Here is a 19,530-nt window from a genome sequence, read left to right on the forward strand (position 1 = left end):
AATATCTGACCAATAATGTTTTAAACAACTGGATTGGTATAGAATGAAGATAATGTCATTTTCATCAAAGTGATAAAAGAATTTTGGATTAAGTGCCTTATAGTCAATATTTATCACTTGTACAAGGTTTAAAAAACATTTCTACATTTCAATTGGTATGTGTAATGTGTTAGTAAGAGTTGAAATGACCATTAAATGCTACAGGTTGGGAGACCAGGACAAGCGGTATCTCCACCGCCACACATGGCACAGCCTCCAACTCCGATGTCACACCCTCCCATGCCACCAATGACCAACTCCCAAGCTGCTGCTGCAGCTGCTCAGAATGAGTTTTTCCAGGTGAGAGTTATAATGTCTCCCTAGCAATAGTTGTTGGAAACAAGTTGCGTTTATGCTATTTGTCTGGATTTGCCACAGACAATAATAACTTATGATTTTTTCAAATGAGTCCAGAACACCATTTCCAAAACTTTCCTAATATAAGAGATATAGTGGGTACTCAAAATTTGAGTGAGTCACACAGGAAAAGAATGGGTGAAGGACTCAAATATCCAGTCCCAAAAATCATTAACTGTTCACCTTTTGGAGTGGGCATCTCCATATTTTGTTTTACATTTTGTTAGGAGAGAATTAATTGGTTTTCATTATACTAAAAATAGACTTTCAATTTCTGAACATTGAATTGCTTTTCCTTTAATATTAAGACTGACATGTCTGTAATATCCTAAAAATAATGGGCATACATTTGTAGTGAAGTAATGAATTTCAACCAAAATTTATTATGAATTTCATTGAAGTAGCGCTCCAGTTATGGGCCACTAACCACTGTTTTGAAAATATTTACAGGCAGTCTGTATCTCGTATACAAAATTTCAATTTTCATAAGCATATAGCCCATGGCCCCTTTTCAATTCCAGAAACTCTGTCACATGCTCTGCTAATGTTTGATTTTGTTCAATTGGTTGAGTTCATTTGGGGGGAAAATAATCTCAAATTGCAGACCTTACCAGAGATACTAATACACATACCATGTTTGTGATTATGAAGGCTGGTCACTTCCAGGCGTTGCAGAGGAACAAGGAACAGCAGCTTCAGATCCGACACCAGACTATGAACCAGATGAGGATACAACAAAAACCCATTGCACCTCAACAACTCCAGACTGCCCCCACTCAGATGTCCCAGCCACAGGGTAACCAGAATGGCAATGCCCCTCCAGTCAATGACCCCATCATCAATTTTATCAAGCAGAACCCCACCATCATCACCAAGCCAGCTTCACCAACCCCTCCTCCCCAGGGCACTCCCCAGCCACCGCAGAGTGTATCCTCCATGATGGGGATGATGCAGACCACATCCACACCACGAGCCCCGTCCCCATCGGCTGGGCTGATGGGACAGAACCTGCTATCACAGCCTCCCTCATCACCACGTATCGCTTCACCCATCAGTAAGTAGGCTTATTGTTGCATGCTGCACCATCCACTCACCCTTACTGCATGCTTTGGTCACAGGGAATCATGAGAGAGGGAGATTTCAAAATTGTCATCATCATAGTATAAGAAATAGAAAGACAAAGTAGGGCTGTTGAATAAAATTTGTCTTCTGAGTCAGAAGCATAAATACTTTCGCTAGTGTTTAATGTAGATAAACAGTCAAGGTAAAATGTTAAATAATAATTTCACTCCTGCAGTTTTATTCATAAAAATCTTGCTTTAAAGAAAATAAGCATATCTTCTGGACAATTACAATGAAACTTTCCTATTATGAACAGACTTGATACAAATTTCTGCTTATTACAAAGTAAGTAAAAAAATCTCCAAATTTGGTCCAAACTTATCTTAAAATCCTAAAAACAAATCCTCAAAACAAATTTGAGATACAATGAACTATTTCTGCTGGTCCGGTTGAATTTGTTGTAAATAAATTTTACTGTTTATTGTTCCAAAAGACTGGTTTTGTCTGAATGTCAATGCCTTACTTTACCAGAAATAATATTTCAAGCCAAAAATATTCTAGTCGCACGTTATGTCATTAAAGTTAGGTTTAAATGAATGGTATATTTGAAGATGTGGTGGTATTTTAGACACTGTAAAATGTGTGCGTATGTATGGTATGGTGTGCTGTTAGTCCTGGTGGTTATAGTAGCTTGGTAACCCTGCACTCATTCTCAACATACAACAGAGGTCTGGCATCACATAGTATAGAACAGTTTGCATGGGGGATATTCTGGAAAACCATGGCGACAAGGGCTGTTTTTCTTAATCTAGTCCAGAATGACCTTGAATGAAAGAATGAAACAGTGCGCCGGCTAAGAATGTCTAAAGAATCAGAAAAGTTCTTAACGACCATGGACTTGGTGAATAAAGGGAAACAGCCCTGGGGTCTATAGAGCAGGGATAGAAGTTTAGTATTTAATTAATATGCTTAGTGACAGTGAAGTACTGTGATTCATACAGAAGCCTAGCTGTTCATGCATAAATTTTGAGTTTGTAGCCTACTGTATATATGAACTAACTATTAAGTTCAAAATGATTTTGTTTAGAGTATTTGCTATTTTGTATGAAATCCAAGATTGCACACAACCTTTTTGACCCACCCAGTATTTTCTTTCAGTTTGATTAATGTGTTTTTGTTGAGCATTTGTAACAATTCAGTTTTGTTCAATGTATTTGCTGTGGTTTTAATTTTGTTAATTTTTTTTTCAATTTCCAAGTCACGAACTTCTGGTTCCTTGATTTATTCAGTTCTGTGTATTTTATTGTCAAATTACAATTTTCGATTAAGTTCGTCTGTTGTTGTTAAATAAAAGCTTGTTTTGATGTAGTTAAGATTCTAAGATTAATTTCTGTGCAAATTTTGTATAAATTCCACAAATACTAAATGTGTTGTGCCTTTGTGGTGTACATATATATGTATTACATTTTATTGTTGTATTTTGTGTGGTATAGTGGTTGTAATAATCTGCCCTCATTATTTCAGCATCATGTGAGTATGCTTTACATTTAGTTTGTTAATGCATGTGACCTGGAAACTCCAATTCCATTGTTGAAAGTTTTAATATTATTGTTGACGAACTATGTAACTAATAAATGTATCTCAATGTGATGCCGACACTTGACACAGTCGTCAGGTGAACATAGATAGCATCAGGATACTTCACAGGAAATACTGGAAAGTGGATTTTCATGTGATGTGCACTCTGTTTTTATTTGCTTCATGCTTAACTCTTTGTCAGTATAGAAATCACACGTGTTCTTAGTTAATTCTTTAATAATTACTGGACTACTGAACAGTACAGTTGGAAAAGATGTTGAAGTATTGTTATATACTTTAGATTGTAATGATTGAATCTAAATGATTTTACTAAGTTATAAAATAAAGAGTTCAAGAAAAACAATAACTTTTGCACATGTTTTAAGCTTCATTTTACTGTTAAAAAAATAATAACACAGAGCTGGAATTGTATAAGAGTGTCTTCAAAATTCAAGGGTTCTGCTGTCAATATGCCTATCCTTTGTAATATGTTTGAACAAAATTGAAGACTGGTAGTTAGCTGTTTGACTTAAGACAGGAAAACCTGACCAATCACAAGGCTGGTATCCCTTCTTCAAGGATTAATAAAGGAGATGTGTATCCTCCCAAATCAAAACCCACTGATTTTAATTTTATCCATTGGCATTGTTCCTTTTATCTTATCGAAGATATCACTGGTAGGCATGATTCCATAAGTCAGTTGTATTATCTCAAGGTGATTTTGATTTTGTCAGGAAAAAATCTAGGGGTAAAGAGAAGACAGTTATAATAAGAGCAGAGCTCTTGAATTTCGAAGATTGGAAAATATGTTCATTATAATGTTTCAAGCTGCCAGAGATTAAACTATTTTGTATGCTTGATACAGGTAGCTAGGTTATATTTAGCTGGGAGGGAATTGTTTAAGAATTGACACAGAACACATGCTGGTATACAACACATTGGCCTACTAACTGCATGGCTGATCCCTGAGCTTTATGTGACAAATCATGCAGCTTGTAACTGATATATATACTGGGGCATGTGGGGCAGACCTCTATAGTTCCCACTGTTGTAGAGGATCTACAAGTGTACACCTTTATATGTTGCTGCTAGCCTTCTCAATATAGATGCCTATGTATCAAATTAACCTCATCCATTCAAGCTTGTGTGACTGGTATATTTATTCATCTCAATTGTGAATGTTCCATATTATGTACAGAACGGTTCTAATACACATACTTCTTGTATCATTATGTTAGATAAATTCATATAACAGTTTATAAATTATTTGGTTTTACGAGGAGGTTTTCACGTTAAGGAATTGCAAAAAGTATGAAAGGATTTGACAGGATTTGCAAAGACTTTGTCAATCGAGGAATTATAAATGGTATGAATAGATGGGAATTTTAGACTGTCAATCGAGGAATTATAAATTGTATGAATAGACGGGAATTTTAGACAGATTTTAAGAAGAGATTCTTAAATCAAGGAATTCATTAAATAGAAAGGAATAGGAATAAAACAATAACCCAATCAAATCAAAGCTAAGGCAAAGAGCCAGCTGTAGGTTTACTGTCATTATTTTGAATATATCAATCAGTGGCATAGAATTCCCCAACAAAATTCAGCCCTACCAACCCACCTGATCTTTGTGTGAAGAAGCTTGCGTATGATAAAAAATTGTTGCAAATTGTAGAACAAAGAACAGTTAAAAATCTGGAAGAGTGACAAAGAAATGCTTAATATATTTTATTGCAGGAAATGAAGAAAAGTTGACAAAATATATATCTTGTGTTGGTGGTGTTTCAGTGTTTGGCCAGCAGCCTCCCATGCATCTGAGTGCACCATCCCCCATCAACCCCTCACAAATGGGTCAGTCCTCATCCATCACTGTTCCTGCGGGCACAACTCTCACAGTAAGTATCTAGTCTGAATCATGTCCCATGTTCAGTCATAACATTTGTCAATGTACCTTGTTTGATTGCTCTCTCCGAATTCATGTAGATTACCACATACTGTCAGAAATCATGTAGATTACCACATACTATCAGAAATCATGTAGATTACCACATACTATCAGAAATCATGTACATTACCACGTACTATCAGATATCATGTAGATTACCACATACTATCAGAAATCATGTAGATTACCATGTACTATCAGAAATCATGTAGATTACCATGTACTATCAGAAATCATGTAGATTACCATGTACTATCAGAAATCAGGTAGATTACCACATACTGTCAGAAATCAGGTAGATTACCACATACTATCAGAAATCATGTAGATTACCACGTACTATCAGAAATCATGTAGATTACCACATGCTATCAGAAATCATGTAGATTACCACGTACTATCAGAAATCATGTAGATTACCACGTACTATCAGAAATCATCTAGATTACCATGTACTATCAGAAATCATGTAGATTGCCACATACTTTCAGAAATCATGTAGATTACCACATACTGTCAGAAATCATGTAGTTTAACGCATGCTATCAGAAATCATGTAGATTACCACATACTATCAGAAATCAGGTAGATTACCACATACTGTCAGAAATCATGTAGATTACCACGTACTATCAGAAATCATGTAGATTACCACGTACTATCAGAAATCATGTAGATTACCACGTACTATCAGAAATCATGTAGATTACCACGTACTATCAGAAATCATGTAGATTACCACGTACTATCAGAAATCATGTAGATTACCACGTACTATCAGAAATCATGTAGATTACCATGTACTATCAGAAATCATGTAGATTACCATGTACTATCAGAAATCATGTAGATTACCACATACTATCAAGTGCAAGAGTGTAATCATAAGGCTGTGTAAAAGTCAAATAGCATTTTGTAAGTTTAATGTTTGCTTGAAATTTTTGATACATTGACTTGATAAACATATAATGACTTGACCCTTGTTATATATTGATCTGTGTACTGAGATGTATAAACTTGTGTTACAGTCGACAGCGACAATCCGGCCACCTGTTGTACCACGTGTACCAAGTCCACAAGAGCTGATTGCACACACTCAGGCAATCATGCAGACTGCACTTTTAAAGAAACAACTGGAAGATCAGCGAGAACGCTTCATTAGAAAACAACAAGACAGGTTAGTTGAAGACCTTAATATCAATTTATTTTTAAGTAAAAATATAAAAAATTTGTTAACTTAAGCAATCGCCTATTTAATACTATCAAATTGTACGACAAGTGATTCTGATTTTGTAGCTTTTGTTAGTGGGGAGGTAATCCTGCACTCTCCAATCAGAGTTACTAGTATATTTATATGATTAACAGAAATTTGATTATGAACACAATTGAAAATATGTGTTGAGGCGCTAGCGCATTGTGTAGTGTGTCTTACAGGGCCAAATCTCCCAACCCGATGGTATCCATGAAGCCTGCAGGATCTAATGTTACCCAGACACCTACCATGTCCTTAGCAACATCCCCGGCCTGCCAGACTCCAAAGGTATCTACATATGGGATAACATATATCATCGTCAATCAGACGGTGGGCGGTTCAATTCACCTGTGCTTGGTAGTTAGCTTTCAGTCTGCATTGTTCATTGTTACCTAATAATTATGGCATGGAAATATATCCTGGCAGAACAGGCTAGTTTTGTGAAGATTGTAGATATTATGATAGTGAGCACCACAAATCAGGATCGTTCTGGGAATGTTTTTATGAAATGTAATTGTACTAATTATTTATTGATAAAAAAATACTTTTCATTTCAAAATTGTCACTATCCTCTCTCTGCCGATTCAGCTTTTTTTCAAATTATAGTTTTGCCAAAATTAAAATGAAATTTAATTAAAATGATTGGTTTTGTATTTAACAGCCATCAGTGAGTGCAGCCTTCACTCCGACATCAGTGATGAAGAAAATGCATTCTGATAAAGCATCGGAAAAAGAGAAACAGCGGCAAGATAATGTTGAAGGCGAAAATGGTAAGTTAAACTTATTTGACAATTTTGAAATAATATATATTTCAGTGGCTTGTTAAAAAAGAAAACCTTGATAAATCCTGTTTAAAACAGAAACTTTTGTAAGATTGTCATTTATAATTACACAATTTCCTGGTTTTATATCGATGAATTATCTGCATGTTTCAGATAATGGTGGCCCAATAAAGCAGCTTATACCGCTGGACACCAGCCATAGTGCTGTAGATAATTTAGAATTAATTCAGAAAATGAACATTGAGCAACAAGCCAAAGAGAACATGCCAGCTACTATAATGACAAGTATGACAACCCACTGTCAGCCTTCGTCGATGCCTTCATCACAGTTCAGCAACCAGGACTTGAACATTTCTGGGATCAACTCGATTGCAGCGTCGCTGGCTGGTCACCAAGATGTAGGTATCACCCACCTTTGTAGCTAATTGTTTACACCATAAATCTTTAGATGATTTTGAACATTGATCCTTGTCGGCCAATTCTAAATTCTGCAAGATGAGATCTCAAATTTTTAATACAACTGAAAAATAAACACTTCACACAACTGATTTACAGTCTGGAAGCTTGACTGAAGAGCTGAGCAAGTTATAGTTTGATGCACTTTTGGGTTTTTAAGTCATTGTAACATCTTTATTTACAGTCGGTAATCTTGGCTGAACAATTGAGTCAGTTGTCATCGCCCACATCAGTCCAACAGAAGCAGCAGCAGGCACGTGCCCTGATAGGTCAAGGGGGATTCCAGAATTCTCCTGGTCAGCCCGTCGCGGGACCTGTAGCTACTCCAGGCCGACCTATTGTGAAAGGTAGGCACTATGCATGGCCTTGCACTGCAGCACTTCACCATTAGTGTTAGGAATATATAGGGTTTCTGTCAGGACTGTTCAGAACAATTGTGCTGTATGTATAATAATGTTGAAAATATTTTGTTCATTTACATAATTTATATCCTATTCAAAAGTACATATAATACTAACATGAGTGAAAGTATTCAGTATAAATACTGAAAACTTCACTCAATGTTTAACTTCGAACAGTTATGACACCTTGGACATTGCAAAAAATGAGATTGTGTGTTTGAAGTTTATTTGTTTTATGAGTGTCCACACTTTGGCTGCAAATAGTGTTGAGATATCTGTCTTGTAGCTGATCAATGATAGGGGACTTGCACAGCTTGTTTTCTTTTCCCCAGGCATCACCATCACCAGTTCTAGTGCTGCCAGCAGTGCAATGACTCCTCCTGTGGGGAGGCCCATGATTGGGGTTCCTCAGATGTCTACTCCCCAGCTTCAGAGCAAATCCGCTGAGGGCACTCCCATATCACTGCAGACCCCCTCACAACCCCATCTGCACCGGGCCATCACTGGAGTGGCCAATCCCACATCTGTCCCACAAGTACAGACCCCTGTAGTTCCCCAGCAGAAACAGTTCAGTGTGTCTCCTAGCCCCCTCACCAGGCCCATCCCCCCTATGGGGGCTCAGTATGGCATTCCAATCACAGGCCGGATACCAGTACAACAGGCCATGTCACCTAACCCTCTCCTCATGCAACAGATGATACAGAGTGGGATTTCACCCACAGCCGCAGCAAGAGGTACAGCGGGCACCTGTTTTACAGTAGTCAATATGTTAAATTTAGCTAGGGGCAAATTCATGTGTAGACAGAATATGTTTATTGTTCAGTAGAATCAACTGTAGGTAATAGTTACCATAACTGAATGTAATATAATATATATAAAGCTAGAATCATCCTATCCTGTTTAATGCACGTCACCTTTTTCATTCCCAATATAGTGCTTTTGCATTGCTAAATCTTTGTAGCTGGAGCATTGAATTGAGAACAATAGGCCTTGTGATTTTGCATTTTGCCTGTTAACATCAGTTAACTTCACAGAAAACTTTATTGTAGCTGTAGCATTCAATTGAGAGAAGAAAAAAAATGAACCTTGTGATTTTGCATTTTGCTATCAGGTATAGTCTGACCAGAATGACCTCTTGTGCAACTAGGAATATTCAAAGTAGGCAATCCTGTTTATGCATAGGTATATCAACCTATTAATTGATTTTTCAGTGCATTAAGTACATATAACGTATGTCTGCATGTTGTGGTAGAACTTGTCCATAATCATGTTAGTAGTAAAATCTGTTTAATTGGATATTGCATATTGTTTTCAAATTATTCACAAAATAAAAGCAATTTGGAGATACAGCAGCAAACAGTCGATCCCAGTTATTATAATATCCCAGTTATTATAATATCCCACTTATTGTAATATCCCAGTTATTATAATATCCCGCTTATTGTAATAATTTTTCCATGTACCAAATTTTCTCCATATAAGTTGAGTAAGTAAAAATATCCCGTTCATTGTGCTATGGTCCAACTTGAATCCTTGTTATTATAATATTTTTTTCTGGTCTGGATTATTTTTGTAAGCTGTAACTCAAGGTAAGTGACAGTGTTTTCCCCCTGGACAAGTCGATAGCATCCCAAATTATCACCAGAGGTCTCCTTGCCAGGGTCTGGCCGGAGATTTCACAGTACAATAGATCTAGAGGTCAAGCCACCCTACCTGTGCTGTGGTGACTCGGGTCGTAACTGACGGCTAGTAAACAAGGCTAATAAGTCATGTTAGAATATGGACTCTGTTTAATTGAGATGTTAGATTTAAAACAACATGGTTCTGGAAATGGTTCTTATGTAAAAGCAACTGTGGTGAATAATTTGTCGGACCAATTTATTTTGAATAAAAGATACTGAGTTAAATTTATATACAAAAACTTTTAATTTTGTGTACTGACATCAAAATAGGCTATATTCACTGAAATATGAGTTTTTGTTTGGACTTGTAAAACTGATGTTGCACGACTGCAGGTCATGTGACTGTCACATTATGAGCATCTCTTGGCATTTGGCAAATTGTTACTGACATTTGCATGAAGAAGGTAAAAAAAATAATGTTTTGATTTGAAAATATGATAAATGGTATATTCTTCCAATTAAATATTGATCATCACCTATATAACCAGAATTATCAATCAGTATGCTAATCAAAGTTCAACATGACATGTCATTTTGGTCAGACTATACTAATGTATTAAAATATGTTTCTGTTCATTGTGCAATCCTTTCCATTTAAAAGATTAAGTGTTTCTTTAACCTTTCCAGTAAAAAGATTTGATGTATTTCTTTAATCTTTCCAGTGAGAAGATTAAGTGACTTGCTTTAATCTTTCTTAGTTGAAAGATTGAGTGTATTAATTTAATCTTTGTAGTTAACGCGTTGAACCAGCTGAACCAGATAAATCACATGAACCACTTGGCCATGCAGCAGCAGCAACCGAGGATCATGGACCCTCGCCTGCAAGGGATGAGGGGGGTTTACCCTACAGTCCCAAACCTCACTCCTCGTAGCTCCGTCATTCCAACAAGTCTCGGTGTGCCTGTCCGCTCACCAATGGGAGTCAACGTGCCCATTGGAAGGGCTGTATCTCCACACCCGCCAACACAAAAACGTGAGTTTTGTAATTTGTCTAGCTATCCACCAGCTGGTGTTTGTCAGAAAGGAGGACTTATGAAATATTTTTTTGTTCATAGATTATATTTATGGAACATTGTATTTTCCATGTAAATTGTGATGGTTTTTGTCAGTCCAAGTGCCATCACCTGGCTTGCTAGATTTTAAAATTGGTGCTCACATCTCTTTTAAATTCAAATTATAAAGTAAGAAAATATATTTGGTGCTTTTTGGCGATTTTGCTTGTCAGGGAAAATCGCATGAGTGATGCCATGTTGTTTTGATAAGATGATTTAATCTTTTATCTGCCAATCTTACTAACTTCCTGTTTCCCCCCTGGTGCAGTTTTAAACGGACCTGTGTCTCCAGGAATTCCCATCCACACATCCATACCAACCAGTCTACTCAACGGAAACAACAACATTACCAAACAAGACCCAAACCTTGCCAAGTGGTTTGGTACAGATGTCCTCAAACAACAGATGACATCACTACCCCCTTTACCAGCTTCAGGTCAGAGGATGATGACCTTGGAGGAGATTGAACGTTGCCAGCAACAAGCAGTCATTAATTGAACACTTGTGACAATTGAAACTGTTTTTGACAGATAGACAATGCCAACATTCTCTGCTGTAAATATTCCTGTAGAATCTGATACGTTTTAGTGTCGTTTACATGTGGTTTGTATGATTAGTGATTATGTGTGGATAATTTTTTGTTTCTGTTTCATCATAACCACACTTTCAATTACTGTAAGAGATTCCAGTTTTTGGTCTCTGTGGCAAAAATAGACTTGAAAAAATTGTTTGATCTCGTGTATCCATATACTTAATTGCTAGGTAAGTCCTGGTGTTACCCAACATGTGGAGTTTTTGTCCTACCTCTATTGCAGATATCAACTTTGTGAGACTTTATGAAAAAAACTAATATTATTATATTAGGTTTGATCATAAAACAGACTACATCTGGATTTTATTTCAAGACTATAAATAATCTTTTAAAAATTATGTAATAATTTTGAACATCATATAACTTGTACCCTTATATTTCCTTAAATAAACACTGCTATTCCATGTAAATTTAATAGAAAGAAATAACATGCATATCTTTATCACATTATCTAGATATTGGGCTTTGTGAAAAGCTGCAACCATTTGTATTTTGTTTTTCATGTACACATCCCATGTGTGATGCCATTATAAATTCATTTAGTGATATAGCGATATCCAAATGTGCCAAGATTTTGACTGCTATATATATGAAAGGGTAGGCAGTTGTACAGATTGTATATATATGTATATGTGAAGGTAGGGATAGTGCTCGTTACAAATTGAAGTAGATTCCTGAATTACTGTCGTCATTGGCAGAATATCACTCCATGTAAAACTAATATTGATGTTAGAGGAGGGTTTGGTGTTAATATATTTGGCTGTTTTTGCTTAATGCTTTATTTTCCAATTGACCTGTTGTGTAATACACTGCCGCAAAGTAACGTTTTAGATTGCTTTCGAGCTGTTTCAGTATTAAGCAAACTTGTAAAATAACTCCATCATCGGCTTTGACAAGATTTATTGTAGTAGCAATTTAACATAGCATTCAAAATAAAAATGCATTAGAAATTTGTATTGTCGGGAACAAATTTGTTTTCTGTGTATCTAGAACCAATCATTCAGCTATTGCTTAAAGTAAGACAGCTGATCATATAAAGGTTTAAATACTAGTATTGAATGTATCAAGTTAACATACGTGTGGCCAGTTATTATATGTAACAATGACTGAGTAATTCATATTTCATATATTTACAGAAAAAAACTGTACAAACAATTTCAGGGAAACTATTTCTGAACTTTATTCAAGTAAGTACTATTTTCAGGGATTGAGAAGGGCAAGTCTAGATATGGGCCATTTACACGTTACAGATATTTATCTTCAACAAGTTTTTCAAATTTTCTCTGGGAGATTGAGAAATTCTATGTGCATGTAGCTAATGGCCCCTTCCCTTCCCTTCCCAAGAGGAATGGTTATATCAGTAAACTAAATGGATGATACAGTATCATCACGTAGCTGTTTTGGCTCGGAACTGGTGTGTTGATATGTAGCCCATTTGTGTATATAGACCTGTAAATAAAAGCTTCAGTTTGTATTGATGTCCATTTCATGTATATTTTTCATTAATATGACTTGACAAGTGAATACGTATTTAAATTTGAACGTTGATAGACAACAAAGGAACCTGATAAACATATTAATCCACTGTGTAGTTTTGTTCTATTTTTGTTTTCCTTTGAATGTGAATAGTTCTATTTGTGTGTGTAAATATATGAACATCTAAAAACCCATGTTGAAATGATATATGAAAAAAATGTTGCTCAGTGTTGTTTTTTATATATATATATATATATATATATATATATATAAACATTTTCCCTCTTTTCTATATTTTATTTATTTTTCCTTCAGTGATTGTAAATACGTTGATAATAGACACCTTTCTTGTAGCCGACTTGTATCTTCTCTGTAAACTTCACTGGATATGAAAATTCACCTTAAAATGTTTGCAACTAACACTTTTATTTAGATATATGGATATCTTCATTGAATTCGTATTTTTATCACAACTTGGAACACTTTGAAATTGTTTGTAAATAAAGCTGCAAATGTAACATCAGAAAGTGAACAGCATAAATGTTGCTATTGAATATATATGTTGTGCTATTCCGTGTAGTCTCCTAACTAGTCAAATGTTTCACTGTTCACTTGTTTGTTCCCGGACACCATCACTAGACAATATACTGTAGATCATTTTGCCTATAATCTTGGAGAAGCTTAATGTTGATGTTTATTTCTAGTTATAAGCAGCATAACAAATAATAAATATATATATAAATGATTATGAAACATGTGTAATTTACTTGTATGAATGATAGTGCTGTTTTGATTGTTGATATTTGATATTTTTTCTCGTTATTATTTTTGCGTGTTTTTTTTTGTACAGTAATATGCACAGCTCTGGGTCCAACCTAGATTTATTGGTGTCTCTGACGCTATTGTTACTCCTCCATTGTCTTATTGTTGTATAAAAATGGTGCAATGAAAACATGTTTTGATATGTCCATATAATAAAGTTTTATTTTTCTTAGATTTGAATGTAGCTGGCCCACTTATGCAGTTGAATGGTTTATGCATTTGAAGTGCAGATGTGTACTTTCCACTTCCAACAGAAACTACATACATGAACACACTGTAAAATCCATATATTTGAGTTAGTGACAGTGTGAAATGAAACCAATGTCTGTTGAGGTAAAAAAAAAAAAAGGGGGGGGGGGGGGGCGGTTGAAGTAAATTTAAGTCTTGTTGAAGATGGTTTTTTTTTCATTGCTAGGTTTTTTTAAAAAGATAGGAAAAAAACCTTTATTCATGATAGTTCTTAATCCAAAATTATTTTTTCATATCGGTAATATTTCAATAAGGTAAGAAAACATTGCCAACCAAAAAACTAATACATAACACATTTGAGGTATTGTTTGGGGTTTTGTATCATCATTAGATCCTATCTAGTTGGGAGTGGTTAGTACATATCCACACCTTGTTACCCTGATATTGCTGTTGAGTGGCCACCTCACCGCCTGGCTCACCTCACTGCTTATATTATTGTACAACACCGTGCTTCATACACCTATACTACCAGATATATACCCAGTCACATCAATCATGTTTTTGTTGGGGAAATCAAGATATAATGATTAATAACTTATGCATTCATTGTACATGTTCTGATCAATTAGGGCTAGATAGAAATTATCTGTAATTCTGTGTGTTTTTGTCCTTGAATGTTTTAATATTTTTCATCTTGTATCGTTTCTCCACAAAAGTAATTTTGTTGTTGTTGTTGTTGATTTGTCACTATATAACCAAATCACCACCCCTCCCCTTCACAGTTGTTCCCCTTCCAGACCTCGTACCCCCTCTGATTGTTATCCTGAGGGATTGTCCCCTGTACAGTTCCATTGGTGTGTATATCACGGTAACCATAGCTGACACGGCTATCAAAGTAAGGCTTGATGTGCTGTAATCATATTGTTTTGATTGGTAAATATATTTGATGGTTATTTTTGTAAAAAGTTGAAAGAAGAATAAAAAATGTTTTGACAGAGTACCGATATATATGTGGTGTGATAATTCACTTCTGCACAGTTTTTTTCTCTAATGTCCTAGTGCAGATTTACATGTGTAAAGTTCCATGTTCTTTTTCATTTATTGTGTGTAATTGGTGTTGATATGATTTTGATGTTTTTAATGCTTTGACTGGGCCGAGGATCACAGGGCTTTTGTAAGACATGTTATTAACTACTGCATTTTACTTATAAATAAGTTTTCAGAGGCTGTACAAGTATACAAATGTTCGACTTTGTTTGAAAATTATTCTGAAATAATTGTTTTCAAGGTCATATCCAGAATATTGGTAAACAGTGAATGTAAACCTTTAACCAGTGTTCTTAATTGACATCATTTGGTCGATTATTTATTACTATTTTACATTAAAGCCGCTAGACAAAATTGGTAGTGTGGCATATATCAAAGCTTGTTTATGACAACTCCGCCGATCCAGATCAAATAATTCATATTATATCCAAAATTTGCTATAGCATTTTAAAATAAAACAAGTTTAGACAAATTAGTCGTAGAAAAGTTTTGGTGTATTTTGCTTTCCTGGAATTTAACAATAACAAGATTTTTATTTAGTCTTTGACATTATGGTAGCTTTGTTTAGGCTTAAACTCTCGATAGCTACAGACAGGTGTTTACTAGTCCTGCTGCTGTTTCATCCTCTGCCCAGTCAGAGTTTTGTTCAATTTTGTGAAGTTCTTATTTAAAAGATGTTGAACATGTTTGATGTCATTGGACATGGTAGGTCGGCGGTCAGAGTTCCAAGTTGGGCTGTAGAATGATATTCCATTCTTCTTGGATTCGAAAGAACTGGGAGGCTTAAGAGAATGAGAGTTAATTTTCAGTTGTTTTTTTGTCCGAGTTTGGTGCATTAGTACAAGTTGTTGATTATTTGAGTGTACACAACTAAGTATTGTAACTGCTGTGAGAGTGTGGCCGTCTAAATGATGTGTACATAAAGAGGATTTAAATGTGTGTGATATACTGGTGATACAGATTTTATAGAGGTGTAAGAGATTAGTTATTAGGTTTGACATTACGTGTTGTGAAGACAGTCAAGTCTATATATATATAAAGTTTATCTTTTATCTTATAATAATAAAATATCTTTGCTACATTAATGGGGTAATCTTCGGTTATTTTGTGAAAATTGATATAAAACCTTTATTACCTTTGACACATCAGGGTTTTTTTGGCTTTGAAAGTTGGGACATTTCCATTATTTTGAACACCCCTCCCCCACCCCGGTAAATTTACTCCTTGTTTTACCCCAGACTGCTGGATCTGTTTTACAAAGCAGCTGTATCTTCACTCCTGAGTTTGTGTTTCAACAGGTCTGTTACCAGTAGTCTGGTGTAATTGGTCTGTTGAAATAGAATGTAATATCAACTTAAAATGTGGAAAAAAATAAAAATAAAATTAACTTTAAAAAGATGGGAAAGTATCATGAGGAGTGTCTTGCTATAGAAGATTCACTTGTTATATGGAAATAAACAGGATCAAGAATATTATCAACTTCTGTCTGATGAACAAGTGTGTCGCACTTAAAAAAAACCCCAAAAAACTGACAATATGATTTGCCACATTGAATTGGAAAGGATTTGATATGAATGTCAATTTGATTTAGATGTCTTTAAGAACGATGGTGGTGGGTCATACAATCTAGCAATAAATCGGACCAGAACAACAATTTTCAACTCATGTGGGGGAGTTTTATCTTGTATGAAAAAAAATTAAAAAATCTTTCAAAACATAGTTTCCAGTTTCCAGAAAGAAAATGAAAAAAATATCGAAGGAGCAGATTGCTGGAATTGAGTTGAACTGAACAGAAGTATAAACAGTATTCTAAATCTTTTGAACTTAGTTTACTTGAAAGTATGTGTAATTGTGATGTTTGAATGGCCGTCCCTAAGAGGAGGGTAGTGTAGGGCGTGTGTCAATCATGTGCTGGTGCATTAGTGCTAGCGGTTGAGGAGATGAGGATTTATAGAGATTATTATTACACGTTATATTGAGTTTCACTGTTGTAAGGAATAAGAATTGATGGCAAAATAAGTCAGTCTTGATCCTTTTGGACTTTCCTACAGTGCAACATACCGTAATATCAATGGTTTCCTTATCAAAGCTAGAGTTGATTTTGTCAAACTTGTCACTCAGTGCTTTATAAGAAGTCGAAAAAATAAATTGTGAAAAAAAATTGAATTTGTGTTATTGGTATTTTGTCATTGTTAAGAATTTGTGTGTCTTGATCTCGGACTGATGAACTAGGTGGCCAGGGTTGATTTCTGGTTAGACATGAAAAGTATGGGGGTCTTCAACTTGGCTAGCCAAGGGTGTTAAATATGATCCCCTCCTGTACATGTTCAATGAAGTAAAGTTATGTTTCTATCATGTAATTCGAGAGATTTATAGTTAACAAATGCAAAAAGTCATTTTTAGTTGGAACTTTGAGGCAAGAATAAACTATCTTAAGAGTGTTAGATGCACAAAATATTTTGACCTAATAAAGGTTACATAATGAGTTATTGATTATAGAAAGCAATATTAAAATGCAAGTGGGGCTACGTATTTAAAATTATGATGTAATGACCATATTATTAAATTACCAATTTCCATGAGTATATCAAAAACAACAATATTGTAAATATGCTGGAAATGTGTAGGCAATTAACTTAAAAGATTAATGAAACTTTTTCTTTAAAAAATCCAAGATGGCCACCTTAAGATTTCATTGGTTGAACATGTCACAAACTACTTGTCATCATTTAATATTGGTGTATTACTAGTTTAGGTTTATGTGTGTATTTATTTGTACAGTTAACAGCTAAGGCATTGAGGTATAATCTTTGTAAACTTTCAAAAGACAGATTACATATCCTAATACTGATGAGTCTCATCAGTTTGGGATCCAAGACCAAAAGTTATGTTCCAGACAGATGATCAAGAAAGGTTTTATACTACCAAGTAATTCTATTTCAAACTCTGTCTGATTTTGTTTGCTCTTGGTTGCTATGGAGCCAACAATAACTGTAAGGTTCTATGTAATAATCCTCAACTACTCTAAATCAAGCTCGGCCAAGGTAACTGAAGATGCAACCTTTCTTGACAAATTCAGATTTAGCCTGTCTAAAGAGATCCGGTTCTGCTTTTACTCTCTGAGCCAAACAGTTTGCTTAAGTCTGTTGAGCCATGATTTGCTCCGACATTACACTGTCCTTGTCCCTTTCTAATGATCTATGGTAGGTGAGTTCTCAAATCCCATTCAAACAGGCAGTCGCAATTCTAAGCAGAGCCTCTATAACATCAATGAAACAGTTTGATATAAACTGTGTGAAAAACATCCAGAGCTTTTAATGACATGATAGGATTCTACAATCCATCGCAATTCCGTTCTTTCAATGTTTGCTTGCATGTCTGAATGTTGACCCTGACCAGACTTCAGATATGAAGGCATGCTAGCATTGAGATCTGATGCCTTCCATCACGGCCAATGACTACATTTTCATCTGGTTCCAGCCATGTCAGTTTTTCCTTGGTGATATTGATACATCATTTTCACTTCCAGGAAATATCTGTGTTCAGTTTTACCCAAAACAGCAATAACGCATCGTGAGTGGTCTTCCTGTATACAAGAAGAAAGAAATGGGAAGCAGTGCAAGTGGATTTTGAGGAACTGATCTTTGGACCAACCTCTCACTCCAGCATGCTACATTGCTAGCCTATTTGACCCTTTTGACCTTAAATGTACAGTGTACATTCATTTGAACAATAAACATGGTAGCCATTCACCCCCTGTGACCTTGAGCATTCATTTGAACAAATTTGGTAACACATGACCCTGGCATGCTACAGGCCAAATATCAGGTCTCTGTGTCTTTTGTTTATAGTTAAATTGTTTAAATATTTAAGCCTATTTGCCCCCCTGTGACCTTGAAAAGGTCAAGGTCATTCGTTTGAAAAACTTGGTAGCCCTTCACTCAGGATGCTGTCATCAGTTTGGCCGAGAAATACCTTTTCATTTCTAGTTAGCAGAAAAAACTTAAGATGGTTTCATGTTCCAGAGACCTTTTCTTATATTTGACAAGTTTAAGAGAGATAAGTCCAAGCCCAGATGACAGCACATAGACTTTCAACTCAAAGTAAGGTGTGGGCTTGGCTTTTTTTACAGAACTGTAATAGTCATCAGTGGACTTGTTAGGGGTAGGTATATTTACAGAACTATTATATGCATCAATTTTCTTACTATGGACCTATTGCTGGATAAATAGGGTATCGACTTATTGCTGGATAAATATGGTAGCAAATTATTGCTGGATAAATATGGTATGGACCTATTGCTGGATAAATATGGTATGGACCTATTGCTAGATAAATATGGTATGGACTTATTGCTGGATAAATATGGTATAGACTTATTGCTGGATAAATATGGTATCAAATTATTGCTGGATAAATATGGTATGGACTTACTGCTGGATAAATATGGTATGGACCTATTGCTGGATAAATACGGTATGGACCTATTGCTAGATAAATATGTTATGGACCTATTGCTGGATAAATATGGTATGGATTTATTGCTAGATAAATATGGTATGGACTTATTGCTGGATAAATATGGTATGGACCTATTGCTGGATAAATATGGTATGGACTTATTGCTGGATAAATATGGTATGGACCTATTGCTGGATAAATATGGTATGGACCTATTGCTGGATAAATATGGTATGGACCTATTGCTGGATAAATATGGTATCAAATTATTGCTGGATAAATATGGTATGGACCTATTGCTCAATAAATATGCTACAACTGATACACAACAAAAGGA

The 19,530-nt window shown here is 35.3% G+C and overlaps 1 protein-coding gene across 8 annotated transcripts in view; it reads left to right on the forward strand.

Moving 5' to 3' along the window:
- LOC117332802 (ataxin-2 homolog) overlaps positions 1–16,253 on the forward strand; it is a 32,732-nt gene extending 16,479 nt beyond the window's left edge. For 3 of the 8 annotated variants that reach the window (XM_033891840.1, XM_033891843.1, XM_033891841.1), the window contains exons 14-25: positions 205–339; positions 1,048–1,450; positions 2,983–2,988; positions 4,825–4,931; positions 6,010–6,158; positions 6,404–6,521; positions 6,895–7,003; positions 7,169–7,413; positions 7,656–7,818; positions 8,205–8,606; positions 10,288–10,527; positions 10,875–16,253. In XM_033891840.1, coding sequence (XP_033747731.1) covers positions 205–339; positions 1,048–1,450; positions 2,983–2,988; positions 4,825–4,931; positions 6,010–6,158; positions 6,404–6,521; positions 6,895–7,003; positions 7,169–7,413; positions 7,656–7,818; positions 8,205–8,606; positions 10,288–10,527; positions 10,875–11,104 — 2,307 coding nt within the window. In that variant the 3' untranslated portion in view covers positions 11,105–16,253. The remainder of the gene's footprint in view (positions 1–204; positions 340–1,047; positions 1,451–2,982; positions 2,989–4,824; positions 4,932–6,009; positions 6,159–6,403; positions 6,522–6,894; positions 7,004–7,168; positions 7,414–7,655; positions 7,819–8,204; positions 8,607–10,287; positions 10,528–10,874) is intronic. The other 5 variants (XM_033891842.1, XM_033891847.1, XM_033891844.1 and 2 more) reach the window with 4 other exon arrangements.
- The last annotated feature ends 3,277 nt before the right edge of the window (positions 16,254–19,530 follow it).

The sequence above is a fragment of the Pecten maximus genome, chromosome 8 (assembly GCF_902652985.1).
Source record: "Pecten maximus chromosome 8, xPecMax1.1, whole genome shotgun sequence".
NCBI lineage: Eukaryota > Metazoa > Mollusca > Bivalvia > Pectinida > Pectinidae > Pecten > Pecten maximus.